General features: G+C 54.9%; 1 protein-coding gene across 2 annotated transcripts in view; it reads left to right on the plus strand.

Moving 5' to 3' along the window:
* The window catches only part of TMPRSS3 (transmembrane serine protease 3), a 27,162-nt gene extending 13,734 nt beyond the window's left edge, over positions 1–13,428 (plus strand). The window contains exons 7-13 of one of the 2 annotated variants that reach the window (XM_017538599.2): positions 1,157–1,200; positions 1,962–2,127; positions 2,951–3,120; positions 4,889–4,984; positions 8,371–8,516; positions 9,120–9,272; positions 12,534–13,428. In XM_017538599.2, the coding sequence (XP_017394088.1) occupies positions 1,157–1,200; positions 1,962–2,127; positions 2,951–3,120; positions 4,889–4,984; positions 8,371–8,516; positions 9,120–9,272; positions 12,534–12,551 (793 nt within the window). In that variant the 3' untranslated portion in view covers positions 12,552–13,428. The remainder of the gene's footprint in view (positions 1–1,156; positions 1,201–1,961; positions 2,128–2,950; positions 3,121–4,888; positions 4,985–8,370; positions 8,517–9,119; positions 9,273–12,533) is intronic. The other variant, XM_017538600.2, reaches the window with a different exon arrangement.
* The last annotated feature ends 839 nt before the right edge of the window (positions 13,429–14,267 follow it).

Genomic DNA, 14,267 nt, shown 5'->3' on the forward strand with positions numbered 1-14,267 from the left:
GAGAGGGAGGGGACAGGAAAAGAGGAAGGAAGGAAGAGAGGGAGGGGACAGGAAAAGAGGAAGGAAGGAAGAGAGGGAGGGGGACAGAAAAAGAGGAAGGAAGGAAGAGAGGGAGGGGGACAGGAAAAGAGGAAGGGAGGAAGAGAGGGAGGGGGACAGGAAAAGAGGAAGGAAGGAAGGGAAAAGAGAAAAACAGAAATTCAGATAGAAATGTATCCTTCTTTGTTTACGAAGTATTTCAGCATTCATTATTTATTTTACATGTTTTCCCCAACAACTCATGGGGAAGATAAAACCAGGTGTCCTTAAAAAACAGTCAGGTTCCTGAAATTTACAGGGACCACCTGCCTTGCCCCAGGTTAGATGGTACGTAGCAGATACAGCCAAGCGTTCTGAATCCAATTCCATAGTCTCTTCCTGACATCTTGGCCCAAACTCCAAGATGTGCCTCCTGCTCCGGGAACAAGCTCGTTGGCCTGTCCGTCGGGGATGAATAAGCATGCAGGACCCACATGCAGTGGGCAGGACAGCTCATGTCTTGGGTGCTGAATCCTCAGTCTGGTGACATTAGCTTTCTCTTGCGTGATGAGCGGGGGCTCAAAAGACAGAACGTTACAGAGATTTTGGGATCGCTTTCCCTTCACTATGAGAAAAGCACACACCTGGTCTCCCCCTGTGTGTGGGGTGGTGGTAGGAGTGTCAGGTCTGGGGCAGTCACACTGCTGCTCTGGGGAAGGAGTCCTCTGCCAGGTGTGTGAACCCAGGCTACAAGGAGTCCTGGAGGGCTTGCCACGCTATCCTTTGGGCACTCTTGTGTCCCCAGGGGCCAGGAGGTGGAGAACATTGGGCTGAATCACCATGCAATGACAGCGTGATAGAATAGATCTCCTTACACATCCTTTATCATTAGCTATCTAAAGCTTAGAAATACAGAATGGCCCATTGCATACACAATACTTCACTGTTAGTTGAGTGTTTTAGAATGAATCATGTGACCTCATCCTCATTTTTTTTAACATAGACTAAAATTGTAATCTATATTCAAGAGAGGGGGAAATAGAATTTATTTTTCTGTTACCCTAAGATTAAGTTTTTGAAAGTGTTCCTTTCACAGACCTGGGCATTGTTCACGGAGCCTACTTTTTCTCCACTTTAGGGAGGGCTGTGCCTCTGGCCACGTGGTTACCTTGCAGTGCACAGGTAAGAGTTCTAGAAAGACAGGGCTCCAGGGGAAGCAAGCACACACCGAGCCCCATCTCCCTGCCCTCAGAGTCCTCTTTTCCCATGCTGCTCTGTGTCCCTTCCTCCCTGGTGCCAGGCGGGAAGCCTGTGTACCCCTACCTGCTGGACGAGGGGAGCAGTGTCCTCACCTGCCAGCCTCACCCGTTAGGTGGGGGAGGCAGACGGAGGGACTCATTAGCTGCAGATAGGACCAAGGTCCACCGTGTCCCATCACTCTGTAGAGCCTTGAGTCCCTGACTCAGTCCCACTTCCTCCTTACACCTGCACAGTGCCTACTCCAGGCCCGGGGCAGGGCCCCTCATTCCTGGCAGAGGGGAGTGTCCACACAGCAGGGGTGGGGTCCAGAGCAGTCAGGGAGGTGCGTGCACCCCTGTCAGTGAGAGGGGGCTGCAGAAGGTTCCGGCCTGCTCCTGACATCCCAGGGTATTGTCATCACCGGCGGACAGGAGGGGGGTGGCGCTGCCAATGCCGGGCACTGACCAAGCAAGGCACGTACTTCTCCCACCACATCCCCCACAGCACCCACCATCCTCAGGTCTCCCCAGGAGCCTGACCACCTCCCCCGCTGAGCCCCCTCCTACAGCACTTGTCGTAGAACTGCTGTGAGCTTTGGGAGTGGGGCAGTGAGGGTGGGGAGACAGGAGCAGGTGCATGGTAGTGACACCATGTCCCCCAGAGATGTCTGCAGGGTGGACCCACCAGCCCTGTTTCCCTCCTAGCCTGCGGTCGTAGAAGGGGCTACAGTGCACGCATCGTGGGTGGAAACATGTCCTCGCTCTCACAGTGGCCCTGGCAGGCCAGCCTTCAGTTCCAGGGCTACCACCTGTGCGGGGGCTCTGTCATCACGCCCCTGTGGATTGTCACCGCTGCACACTGTGTTTACGAGTGAGTGCTGCTGACCATCTTCCCAGACCCCTGTTCGTGCCCTGGTCATGTCGGGTGAGGCGAGCTGCTTTGGGTGGAGGGCAGGGGCTTCAGAGGGAAGGCAGAGAGTCCAACCCCCAAGTAACGTCCAGCTGGAGAGGTGCCTCCAGCCTCATGGTGGCCCCATCGCTATCGGTGACTGGTGACCCTGAGCTTGTTTTGAGGATTGTAGCTCCTACAGGAAGGGCAGACAGAGGAGGGAGGAAGCTCTTGTGCTGGAGAAAAACTACAAAAATAAAAGGACCTAGACCTTCCGATAGCTGATTCTGGAGGACCATGTTATGGCAGAGATAGGGTGAGATGCTGGCGAGGTAGGCTAGAGGGTACATGTTGGGGGCCAGGCTCCGGGTCTTTTTTTCTTAAAATCTCAGGAGCTTAGTGTGCAGGAAAGCTACAGAAAAGCCTTCCAAACACAATGGTTCTCAGGTAATTTTTACCCCCTATTTTGTTGCTGTTTGATGAAGAATGGGCCCGATAGACTCCTTGCAGTGAGCCAAGTTGAGCTCTGCCCTCAAATGCCAAGAAGACTTCAGAGGTGCTGAGAGTGAGGCCTGTCTGGGAAGCACAGGGGCTGTGGGTCTGTGTTTCTGCAGGGCATGGCACTGCAGTTGCATGTACAGCACAAACAAGAACCTCTACTTGTTTATGCTGTAAACATAGGATGGGACCACCTCTTGCCTGATAACCTCTGTCACCATCTTCCTAGGTTTTCAGGACACCTGAGGTGGATGAGTTCAGTGGTTGGGTTTTTCCTGCACTTCACCTTGTGCTCTTCTCATTTCAGCCTGTACCTCCCCAAGTCATGGACCATCCAGGTGGGTCTAGTTGTCCTGCTGGACAGTCCCGCCCCGTCCCACTTGGTGGAGAAGATTGTCTACCACAGCAAGTACAAGCCAAAGAGGCTGGGCCATGACATCGCCCTCATGAAGCTGGCTGGGCCGCTCACGTTCAACGGTACGTCTGGGTCTCTGTGTGGGGCTGCTGTCCTTCATTTGTTTCAGGAGGATTTGCAATTGCTTGTTTAAGCATTCTTACGTGGCTGCTTTACGATCCTTGTCAGACATTAGTTAATTATTCCAACTCCTAATTCATGTTGGTGTCGGCATCAGTTAACTATCTTTTCTCATGAAAGTTGTGATGTTTCTAGTTCTTGGCATGTTAAGTGATTTTCAATTGTATCCTGGCTCTCCTGTTTGCAGACTTGTTGACTCTACCAACATTTTGAACGTTACCCTGTTTCAGTGTGGTTTGTAGATCCTGGGATACAGAACGATAGATTGGTGGGCTGCAGTTCCAATGATAACTATTTTAGCGCCTTCGTGGGCTGTGTGGTTTGTCTGGTGACACCTTCTTCCTGTTGGAGCCACCTGGAGGCAGGAAGAGCTTCTCAAGGCCAGGCCACCTGGGGCCTCTAGGTGGCGGAAGAGAGTCACCCAGCTGTCATGACAAAGAGCACTTCCCTGTCCAGGTGCCCATTGTAGAGGGGTCACCTCAGCCAGTGCCACCCACCTGCCAGGGGCCCTCTCAGCTGAGGGGCAGACCTCCCAGGCTGGCCAGCTGGTGTGGCGGTGTCCTTTCATCTCTCTACAGGCTGAAAGACACTGGGCACCCTCAGCCCCCGGAAGTACAGAAAAGTTCTCTCCCAACCAGCAGCTCCTAAAGACCCTGTTTCTTGAAAAAGTCAGGCCCTGCCCTCTGGACATTACAAAAATGCCAGAAAAGCCACACCTGACAAAACTTTCAAACATCGGTAGACACAAACAAAGAACTGGAAGCCTATTCCCAAATAAATCAAAGCCCTTTTCCTTCCCAAGAAAGCAGGGGGAGCATAATAAATGGGTGAATTCCCTCTCACGGGAGCAGAATCCCGGCCCGAGAGCAGCCACAGGCTCTACCTGGCAGAGTCAATACTGCATCCATCACATGGACACGTAATTCCTGGAAACAAACATTTCCAGAGTAGGAGAAAGGCTGTGGCCAGGCCAATTTGCCAACTATTATTAACGATATTTGGTTACAGAAAACGAGGTGCCAGCACTTGTGCTTTGACAGAAATTAAAGTGAGTTCTTGTGTTCCTTCTCTACCTCTTTATTACCGTTCTGCACAGAAAAGGTGAGGGAACCTCAGGGTGTGTTCGCACGAAAGCCTGGGATCCATGCAGGGCGCTCTGGCTTTGGGCGAGGCCTGCAGGACCCAGCCCTACACACAGGCAAACCCGCCACCTCCAGACGTCTCAGGGACCATAGGAATATTCGTGGAGCCATGTTCTATAAGCAGTGCGCACTCTGTGATCTAGACCAGGAGTGGGCCCGTGTGGCCTGAGGGTCAGGTTTTGGCAAATAGACGTTTCACTGGATGCAGCCACGCCTATGTGGGTGCCTGGGGCTGTGTTCATGTTCCAGTGGCCGCTGTAGAGACCGCACGGCTCCCAAAGCCTGAAGCGTTGAGTATTCAGCCCTTTCCAGAAGAAATGTGCTGATCCTGATCTAGACCCCCTTCCACTGCCACGGGGAGGGCTGGTTCCCAGTTTTAAGTGCTCTGGGTGTGGTGGATGGGGTGAGGGGCTCCTGCTGTGAGCTGATCGCTTTCTAGTAATCAAGGGCTTGACCTTCCCTTGGGAGATAGTCTGTGCTCCACAGAGGCATAAGTACTGATGAGATGAATTGCTTTCTCGGACTCCGACCTCAATGGCGTTAAGAACTATTGTTTCCTTTTAAACAGAGATGATCCAGCCTGTGTGCCTGCCCAACTCTGAAGAGAACTTCCCCGATGGAAAAGTGTGCTGGACATCAGGATGGGGGGCCACAGAGGATGGAGGTCAGTGGGCTGGAGCCAAGATTCTGAGCCCGGGAGCCCAGGACCCAGTGGGCTGCGGAGAGGGCTCCTCCAGCATCCCAGTGTGATGTTCCCATGGGCTTCCCAGATACCCTAGCCAGGGAGTGTGTGTCAGCTGCTCAGGAAACACAGTCAGCCAGGGAGCTGTGGGTCAGGAGGCACAGTTCCATGGTTATGGGGACAATGTCACACCACAGACCTTCTCAGGAGAGAACTAGACCTTCTTAAACACAGCAGGTGTTTCTCTTCCCCTATCCGGACCCCTGGCTTTCACAGGGAACATACAGAGTCCACCTAGGCAACCCTCCCAGGCTTCATTCAGAACTCAAAGATTCGTGTTTGTGAAGACCCGTTGCCTTGTGGGACTGTGGAGGATGTGTTCTTTCATTCTGCAAGGAGCAAGTGGAAGAAGCAGCAGATGGGATTGCTGTGACAACAAGGGCAGCAGGGGTGGCAGTAGCCACAGACCGTGCAGAGGAAGCCTGGGCTGCCCTTTCCTAAGTGTGGGCACAGAGCTGGTCACGAGGCTAAGGTTTTCCATCCATCGCTTTCTTTGTTAGTAGGAAGAAGATTCATTTCCTGTGGCTGCTGTAACAAATTATCACAGTCTGGGTGGCTTAAAATTATGGAAATTGGCCAGGTGAGGTGGCTCACACCTGTTGTCCCAGCATTTTGGGAGGCCGAGTCCATGGGATCCCTTGAGGCCATTAGTTTGAGACCAGCCTGGGCAACATAGAGAGACACTGTCTCCATAAAAAAATGCAAAAATTAGCCAGGCATGGTGGCATGCACCTGTAATCCCAGCACTTTGGGAGGCCAAGGCAGGAGGATTGCTTGAGCCCAGGAGTTTGAGACCAGCCTGGCCAACATGGTGAAACCCTGTCTCCACTAAAAATACAAAATTTAATCAGGCATGGTGGTGCACACCTGTAATCCCAGCTACTCAGGAGACTGAGGCTGGAGAATCACTTGAACCCAGGAGGCAGAGTTTCCAGTGAGCCAAGATCATGGCACTCCACTCCAGCCTTGGTGACGGAGTGAGACTCCATCTCAAAACAAACAAACAAACAAACATTAGCCTGGCATGGTGGTCCTGGCTACTCAGGAGGCTGGGGTGGGAGGATTGCTTGAGCCCAGGAATTCTAAGCTGCAGTGAGCCGTGATCATGACTCCATACTCCATCCTGGTGACAGAGTGAGACTTTGCCTTTAAAAAACAAAATCCATGGAGATTTATTGAGATTTATTGCCACACCCAATCGAGGTGTCTGCAGGGTGGCTTTCCTGGAGGTTCCAATGCCTTTCCTTTGGGTTCTGGTGGCTGAAGCTGCCCTGGTGTTATGGGGCTTGTAGATGGATCTCCAGTCCCAGTTTCCATCCTCTGTGGCTTTGTCCCTCTGTCTCTGTATCTCAAATTTCCCTCTCCCGTGTCTTATAAGGACATCAGTCGTTGGATTTAGGGTCTGCCCTAAACTCAGAGAGATCTCATCTTGAGATCCTTACCTCAATTACATCTGCAAAGACCCTATTCCAAATAAGTTTGGGCTCCATAGTGGCAGGAAGGCATATTTTGGAGGGGCCCACCGTTCAGCCCAACAGGAAGTTCAGGATTTTCCTCTGTACCCCAATTACTTGAGCCCACCCCCTGCTGAAGGCACCAGGGGCTGACCTGGATGCTTTGGGTCTGCAGGGCCTGCATACCCCCTGCCTGCTGGTGGTGCTGCCCACCTGGTTAAGGGTACTCACAACTCTCTAGTTTCCAACCCACCCACGTGGCCCAGCTCTGTCCCAGCGTGGCTGGCAGGGCCCTTCATCAGGACCAGTACCCCTCGTGTGAGGTGGGAGCTGGGAGACCAGGCCATGCTCCCCTTCCCTCCTTATCCAGGACCTCTCATTCAGGACCACGCAGCCCGTCACACTGGGCTCTGAAGAGGGGGCTGAGCAACAGCTTCATCCTCCCAGGAGATTCTCCGTCCCTCTGCAGATTTGCTTCTCGCTGTCAATCTGCTCTGTCCAACACGAAAGGTCCAACCAGCCCCTCTCCTGACACGACAGCCCAGCCTGTGTTGGAATCTTCTCCCACAATGCGTTGAGCTGTTTCGCTGCATTCTGGGCACAAAGCTGAGTGTCTTGTGATACCGTGTGCTCCTAGAGCAGCCCCTCAGGGCCCGCCATTGTGACGTTTTGTTGTCTCCATGGAATCTCTGTGGGATGAGCAGGAATGAACAGGTTCTCCCCTCAGCCGTGCAGGCAGACCCAGCTGTGAGGACACAGCTGGAGGGGTGGGGCCTCTGCGGACTCACTCACAGCACACGTGAGGTCCCAGTGCTGAGGAGAGCAGGCCCTCACGCCACCTGCTGAGACCTCTGCGAGGAACGGAGGTCTGCCATATTGAGTCTAGAAAACGTCAAGATGCCTGGGTCACAAAGCAGCTAAGTCGGAGGGGTCCCTCCCTTTGGTGTCAGGGTGCCCTTTGGTGTTGGGGTGCTCTTCGGTGTTGGGGGTGCACCTGGCCCACTGGAGGTGTATTAAGTCTCCTGTGGCTGTTGCAACAAATGACCCCAAATTTGTGGCTTAAAATGACACAAAGGTATCATCTCATAGTTAGGAAGGTCACAGGTCCAAACTCAGTCTCAGGGTGGCGGTGTCAAGTGTGGACCGGGCTGGCTCCTCCTGGAGACCTTGGGGAGCCTGTCCCCTGCCTTTTCCGGCTTGTCTTGTGCTGTCCTTGGTCTTCCAGGTCAGCAGCGCCACATCTGTGAATTTCTCTCTGACTCTGGTCCCTGCTCTGTGGTCACAGCTCCTCCTCCAGCTCCTCCGAGGACCCCTGTGACTTCCTTGGGTCCACTCCCTACTCCAGATCCTCTCCCTGCTCAAGGCCTATCCCTCACTGCACTTGCAATGTCCCATTTGCCCTGTAAGGTGACACAGTCATAGGTTCTGGGGATTGGGGTGAGAATGTCTTTGGGGGTCATTTGTCTGCTGAGTACCCTGGAGTTCACAAAGACACTGAGTGTGCGACCTTCATGAGCCTCAGTTTCCCTCCCATAACCTGGGGTATTCTGATGGCTGATGGGGCTGGTGCCCTGGGGAGGTGCCTTGGCCACTGTCACCCCCTTCTCCTCTCTTTGGACACTTAAGAAGAGTCAGTGGCCCTGTCTTAAAGCAGAGTAGCCCTTGCAGTTGCACACAGGTGGCAAACTCTGGGCTTGGCGCACTTAGAGACAGCAGGGTCTGCCCGGCCCACCTGCAGGGCCCTGTCGCATCTCATCAGACGGCGCCCCCCTTGTCCTCGTTCCCTCATCCCCTGGTCCCAGCACACACGAGCCAGGCTTCCTTCTCACACACATTCCCTCACTTGCTTTGAAGCAGGCGACGCCTCCCCTGTCCTCAACCACGCGGCCGTCCCTTTGATTTCCAACAAGATCTGCAACCACAGGGACGTGTATGGCGGCATCATCTCCCCCTCCATGCTCTGTGCGGGCTACCTGAAGGGCGGCGTGGACAGCTGCCAGGTACGGGGCCATGGTGGTGGGTGAGGCCATGGCAGGGTGACCCAGCCCTTGGGACAGGCCGTTGCTAGCGTTTCCCTGTGACCGAGCAAAAAGTAAATTTACAGGGTGTGGAGAAGAAATTTGCTCAAGATATCACTCCTTTTCCTGGCCACCAGGCCTGTGTTTACCCAGTGATCTGGCTCTGTGTGGGTGCTGGGTGGTGGGAGGGGTCTCCAATTCTGACTTTGTGGGGGACCACAGAGGAGGAAGGTGGCAGGGAACTGGTGAATCTAGCCCTCCAAAAGCTATAGTGGGTGGGACTTCCATTCTACCAGGTGGATCACAGGTCACCTAAAGGCCCTGGCCAGGTGGACCCTCCCTCTCCAGCTGCCCTTGGCCTTGACAGGGTCAGGGTCTGCATTCTGGAAGGGACACACAGCTGGAGGCAGCACCCCAAAGGGGCTGAGGGACCCCTCTCTGGGGGATGCCATGCCTGGAAGGGCCGGTGTGTCCCTTCTGTAACCTGGGTCGTCCATTGTGAAATCATGAGGGTCCCACTCCCACAGTAAGCAGCCTGCAGGGCAGTGCCTGTCCCCTGACCTTTGCTTCTTTTCTGTCACCCAGGGGGACAGTGGGGGGCCCCTGGTATGTCAAGAGAGGAGGCTGTGGAAGTTGGTGGGAGCAACCAGCTTTGGCATTGGCTGCGCTGAGGTGAACAAGCCTGGGGTCTACACCCGCATCACCTCCTTCCTGGACTGGATCCATGAGCAGATGGAGGTGGGTGCAGCACCCTTCCCAGCTCACCTCGTTCCTGGCATTTGACCTCTAGGGTCCGTTAAATGCAACCTGGTCTTGCTATAAAGAACCAGGGAGTGTCCGAGTTGTTGTCAATTCCGAAGCAGTGATTTGGTGGCTCCAGGGTGTCAGACTCATGGGCTGAGAACAGAGATCACAGCTAGTCTTGGGCAGCTCTGGCAGGTGCAGCCTGGCACACAGAGGAGCTGGGGCCGGGAGGAAGGAACCTCACCACACGGAAAGGAAAAGAGGAGGCGGCAAGAAGGAGCCCCTGCTGGGATGGGGATGGGCCGATGTGTCCTTGTGTGCCAGAGCAGGGAGAGAGTGGGAGGGGGCAGGGGTGGGGGCTGAGTCAGTGCCAGAGAGGACCCTTCCTGCCCACTGAGGAGCTGGAACCTCACTGGGAGCCAGGGATGAGAGGCAGCATGTCCTGTCAGGAGGGGCTTTGTGAGCTCTGCATTGGGTGGTGTGGTGGTGGGGGGTCTTGAGGGGGAAGGGTGGAAGGAAGTAGGAGTGGCCTGCAGGGTGGCACTGGGCAGCAAGGCTGACTTGGCAGGACCCGGGCAGGGAGGGGAACCCTGAGACGGTGGAAGAGCAAGAAAGAGCCTCAGGGCCTTGCTGGGACGCTGGCGGCTGCCTGCTGGAGGTGGGCACAGTGCCTTCCTCATGTGGCTGCTAGGCAGACATCTGCTAGCTTCATCTCAGATGAAGTCTCACCCAGTCCTCGGATGGTTTGAAACACAGGAGGCTCTCACGGAATGCGGCCAGTGGGATCCTGGGACCTGCGGCTTTGGGAGAAGCGCGCGCACAGGCCCTCCAGCAGCGTCCTTGCTGGCAACGCAATTTTGTTATAAAGTCTATGGGGAAAAAATTTGGTTTCATTATATGTCATTTTGCTTAAAGTTGTAGTTTCCAAGAACTATCAATGATGTCAAAGTGAGTACGTTTTTTTTCCCTAATTGAGGTGAAACTTATCTAACCTAAGTGAACAGCCCTGTGGCATTCAGCCCATTCCCAGGCCAGTGCGGCTGCCGCCTCTGCTGGTTCCCAGCATTCTCATCTCCCCAGACACGTGGGCCCCTCGAAGCAGGCGGTCACCCCCCACTCCACTCTTCTCCGCAGCCTCCGGCACCCACCAGTCGGCTTTCTGTCTCTAAGGCTCAAAGGCCTTTTAAAAAAGCGCCTTTAATTGGAGACAGTTGACCAAGAGAGGACATCAAATGCTGAATGTGCCTCAGCCGCCGATTCCTATTTTGCTCTCATAGATTTTGTGCTTTAAATGAGAAACTACGAACTGGTGCCCACAGCACACGGTGAGGCCTGGGACTGAGGCGTGACCTAGTTTCACCTCCAGCACTGCTGCCCTGCAGCCCCGAGCCGACCCCCAACCCTTGAGATGTGGTGCTCGGCTGGGTGGAAACTGCCTGCTCTGCTCCCCTTGCTGGGAGAGGCAGCTTGGCCCCGTACTGGGCACGGAGTGGCCTGCAATGCCCTTCAGTAGAAAGCTCAGCTCAGCCTGCCCACATGTAGAAAGGACCAGGATGGACAGCTGAATGGAGACCTCCTCACTGTTCAGGGTGCTGTGGGAGACTGGGGTGTACATGGGCCTGTGGGCACAGAGTGCCGAGGGCAGGAAAGGAGAAGCCAGTCCTCTGCGCTGGGTCTGCAGTGCATGGAGGCGCCCATGGGGCTGAGCACCGAGCTGGTGACCCTAAAAGTCCCCCTTAAGACACTGAAGGTGCAAGGCAGCAAAGCCCACTCCCATGTCTTCAGCTGTCCTGGGTGAGCTGGAGACAAAGGTTTAAAATCAGCCTGGGGAGCCAGCTCACAACGGTGCCAAAGAAGGGCTGCCTCTGCTCTCCCCTGTCAGCTCTGCCCTGGGCAGCAGAGCCTGGGACCCTCCCTACACTATAGGGGAGGTGACCTGCATGAGGCCCCCCGCTAACAAGGGCAGAGCGAGAGTCACATCAGACCCCCACGTGGCCCCAGAGTGACTGCACTGCAGAATCAACAGATCTCAAACTTAGGGGTGCATAGGCCCCTTTGTTAACTGTGAAGATTGCAGGGTGTTTCTCAGGAGTCTGATTGGGAGGTCTGGAGTGAAGATCCTGATGGTTTTGTTGCACGGGGGCTTCAGGGCACTCTGAGAAACCTTGGGAGTGGGTTGGAGGTAGATTCCCCTGTTGCGGCGAAGCTGGGGTGCAGGAGTTTGACTGTGATGCTGGCTGGCTCCCGCCGTGCCTGCAGCCCCTGCTCCCTGCAGAACACCTGCTGCCTCCACACGCCAGCACCTGCGTGAGATGCCGCGGCCTCAGACGTGCCCTTTCCCAAGTCTCTTTTCAGACTTCCTAAGGCAGACCCAGAAGACGCTTCCTTTCTCGGGAGGGTTTCCAGCGGGCCTGCTGTGCATTTCAGTTGTTCCATTGTGAGGAATGTCAATGCGGGGACCTTCCAAGAGCTCACTGTCTTGTGGGGAAGTGTCCCGTCTGCTAGTTGGTGGCATGCCCACTGCTTCATCTTCATGTTCTTTTCTTTTCCCTCCCTCCCTCCCTCCCTCCCTCCCTCCCTGCCTCCCTCCCTTCCTCCCTCCCTTCCTTCCTTCCTTCCTTCCTTTTGAGACACAGTCTTGCTCTGTTGCCAGGCTGGAGTGCAATGGTACTATCTCAGCTAACTGCAACCTCCACCTCCCGGGCTCAGGCGATCCTCCTGCCTGTCTCCTGAGCAGCTGGAGCTATAGGTGCACACCACCACACCTAGCTAACTGTTGTATTTTTAGTAGAGACAGAATTTCACCATGCTGGCCAGGATGGTCTTAATCTCTTGACCTCGTGATCCACCTGCCTCAGCCTCCCAAAGTGCTGGGATTGCAGGCATGAGCCACTGCGCTCAGCCTCATCTTCATTTTCATCCAGCACTTTCCTCTATCTAGTTGGGGCTTAAAACGAAATTGTTCTGACTCAAACCAGAACTTAGGAACACAACGCCAAGGTTTGGAAGGTTCCTGTGGAAGTGATGGGCTGTTGCAGGCGGAGATGTATTGCTGGTGTATTGCTGGTCAGAACTTTTCATCCCTGCCCAGGATCTGCTCAGAATGGCAGCCTCAGGAGGTGGCCAACCTTGTCTTCACCATGGAGAACAGCCCCACCATCCCTGTAGGGCAGAATGCAGGTGCCTGCTCCGTCACAATGTTGGACAGATGGCCAGACGTGCTAAAAACAGTAACATCTTTGTTTTCATTTTTAGAGGGACCTAAAAACCTGAAGAGGGACCCAAGTAGCCACCTGAGTTCCTACGGTGATGAAGACAGCCTGGTCCTCCCCTGGACTCCCATGTGGAAACTTGCACATGAGCAAATGCCCTCGGAGCTCTGCATTCCGGCACCAGCAGCCGACCCGAAACAGGCACCCTTCGTCTGATTCCAGCACAACCCTCCAGCTCCTTCCTTTTTGTTTTTCTGAGATGGAGCCTCGATCTGTCACCCAGGCTGGAGTGCAGTGGTGCAATCTCTGCTCACTGCTGCCTCTGCCTCCGGGTTCAAGCGATTCTCCTGCCTTAGCTTCCCAAGTAGATGCGATCACAGGCGTGTGCCAACATGCCCAGCTAATTTTTGTATTTTTAGTAGAGACAGGGTTTCACCATGTTGTCCAGGCTGGTCTCGAACTCCTGACCTCAAATGATCTGGCTGCCTCGCCTCTCACAGTGCTGGCTTACAGGTGTGAGCCACTGCGCCTAGCCTCGAGCTCCTTACTGATCTTCACTAAGAACAAAAGCAGCAGCAGCTCACACGTGTGGCCTTCCCCACCGTCCATTTGGTTTTCTCTCTAGGGCTCCTGGAAAATTCCTGACGAGATAAGCAGTTAAGTGACTTCACGTGCAAAGCCTCCAACAGCCACTCAGTAAAGATGCACCCACCAGAACCGCTGCAGCATGGTCACTGCAGGTGGAGCTGCCTGGGCGTTTTTACCCCTAGGACCAGAACCAAACCCACCCTTTCTACTTCCAAGACTCATTTTCACACGCAGGGAACTTAATCTGGGAATGACTCATTTAAGGCATATTTTCATCACTTCTTTGTAGCATTTGGTGCTTGATGTGTTATTGCCCCTTGATTCCAAAGAACATCTGTTTTCTTTCCTCACTGTCTGGCATGTCTGAGTGGATGCGACTGGTCGTGTAGATGGAAATCATACACTGAATTCCAGGGGCTCCATTACTGTCATCTGTCCTGTGCGCATTGTGGACGTGGCATTCTTCTGCTGGAATGAGTGCTCAGCAGGTTAGCATCAGCTCATATCATACACAGCACTCAGAAGCAGAGCAAGACTAGGCATAGTAGTGGGAGTGAGCGGGGGGGTGGTCAGAGGGAGTGAGCAGTGGCTGGAGGCTGTGAGACCTGGCTGGAGGGTGTGAGCAGGGGCCGGAGGCTGTGAGACCTGGCCGGAGGGTGTGAGCAGGGGCCGGAGGGTGTGAGACCTGGACGGAGGCTGTGAGACCTGGCTGGAGGCTGTGAGACCTGGCCGGAGGGTGTGAGACCTGGCCGGAGGCTGTGAGACCTGGCTGGAGGGTGTGAGACCTGGCTGGAGGGTGTGAGCAGGGGCCGGAGGGTGTGAGTGGTGGCCGGAGAGTGTGAGACCTGGCTGGAGGGTGTGAGCAGGGGCCGGAGGGTGTGAGACCTGGACGGAGGCTGTGAGACCTGGCTGGAGGGTGTGAGCAGGGGCCGGAGGGTGTGAGACCTGGACGGAGGCTGTGAGACCTGGCCGGAGGCTGTGAGACCTGGACGGAGGGTGTGAGACCTGGCCAGAGGGTGTGAGTGATGGCTGGAGGGTGTGAGACCTGGCCGGAGGGTGTGAGTGGTGGCCGGAGGGTGTGAGACCTGGACGGAGGGTGTGAGCGATGACCGGAGGGTGTGAGACCTGGATGGAGGGTGTGAGACCTGGACGGAGGGTGTGAGCGATGGCCGGAGGGTGTGAGACCTGG

This window comes from Cebus imitator, unplaced genomic scaffold (genome assembly GCF_001604975.1).
Source record: "Cebus imitator isolate Cc_AM_T3 unplaced genomic scaffold, Cebus_imitator-1.0 Scaffold112, whole genome shotgun sequence".
Taxonomy (NCBI): domain Eukaryota; kingdom Metazoa; phylum Chordata; class Mammalia; order Primates; family Cebidae; genus Cebus; species Cebus imitator.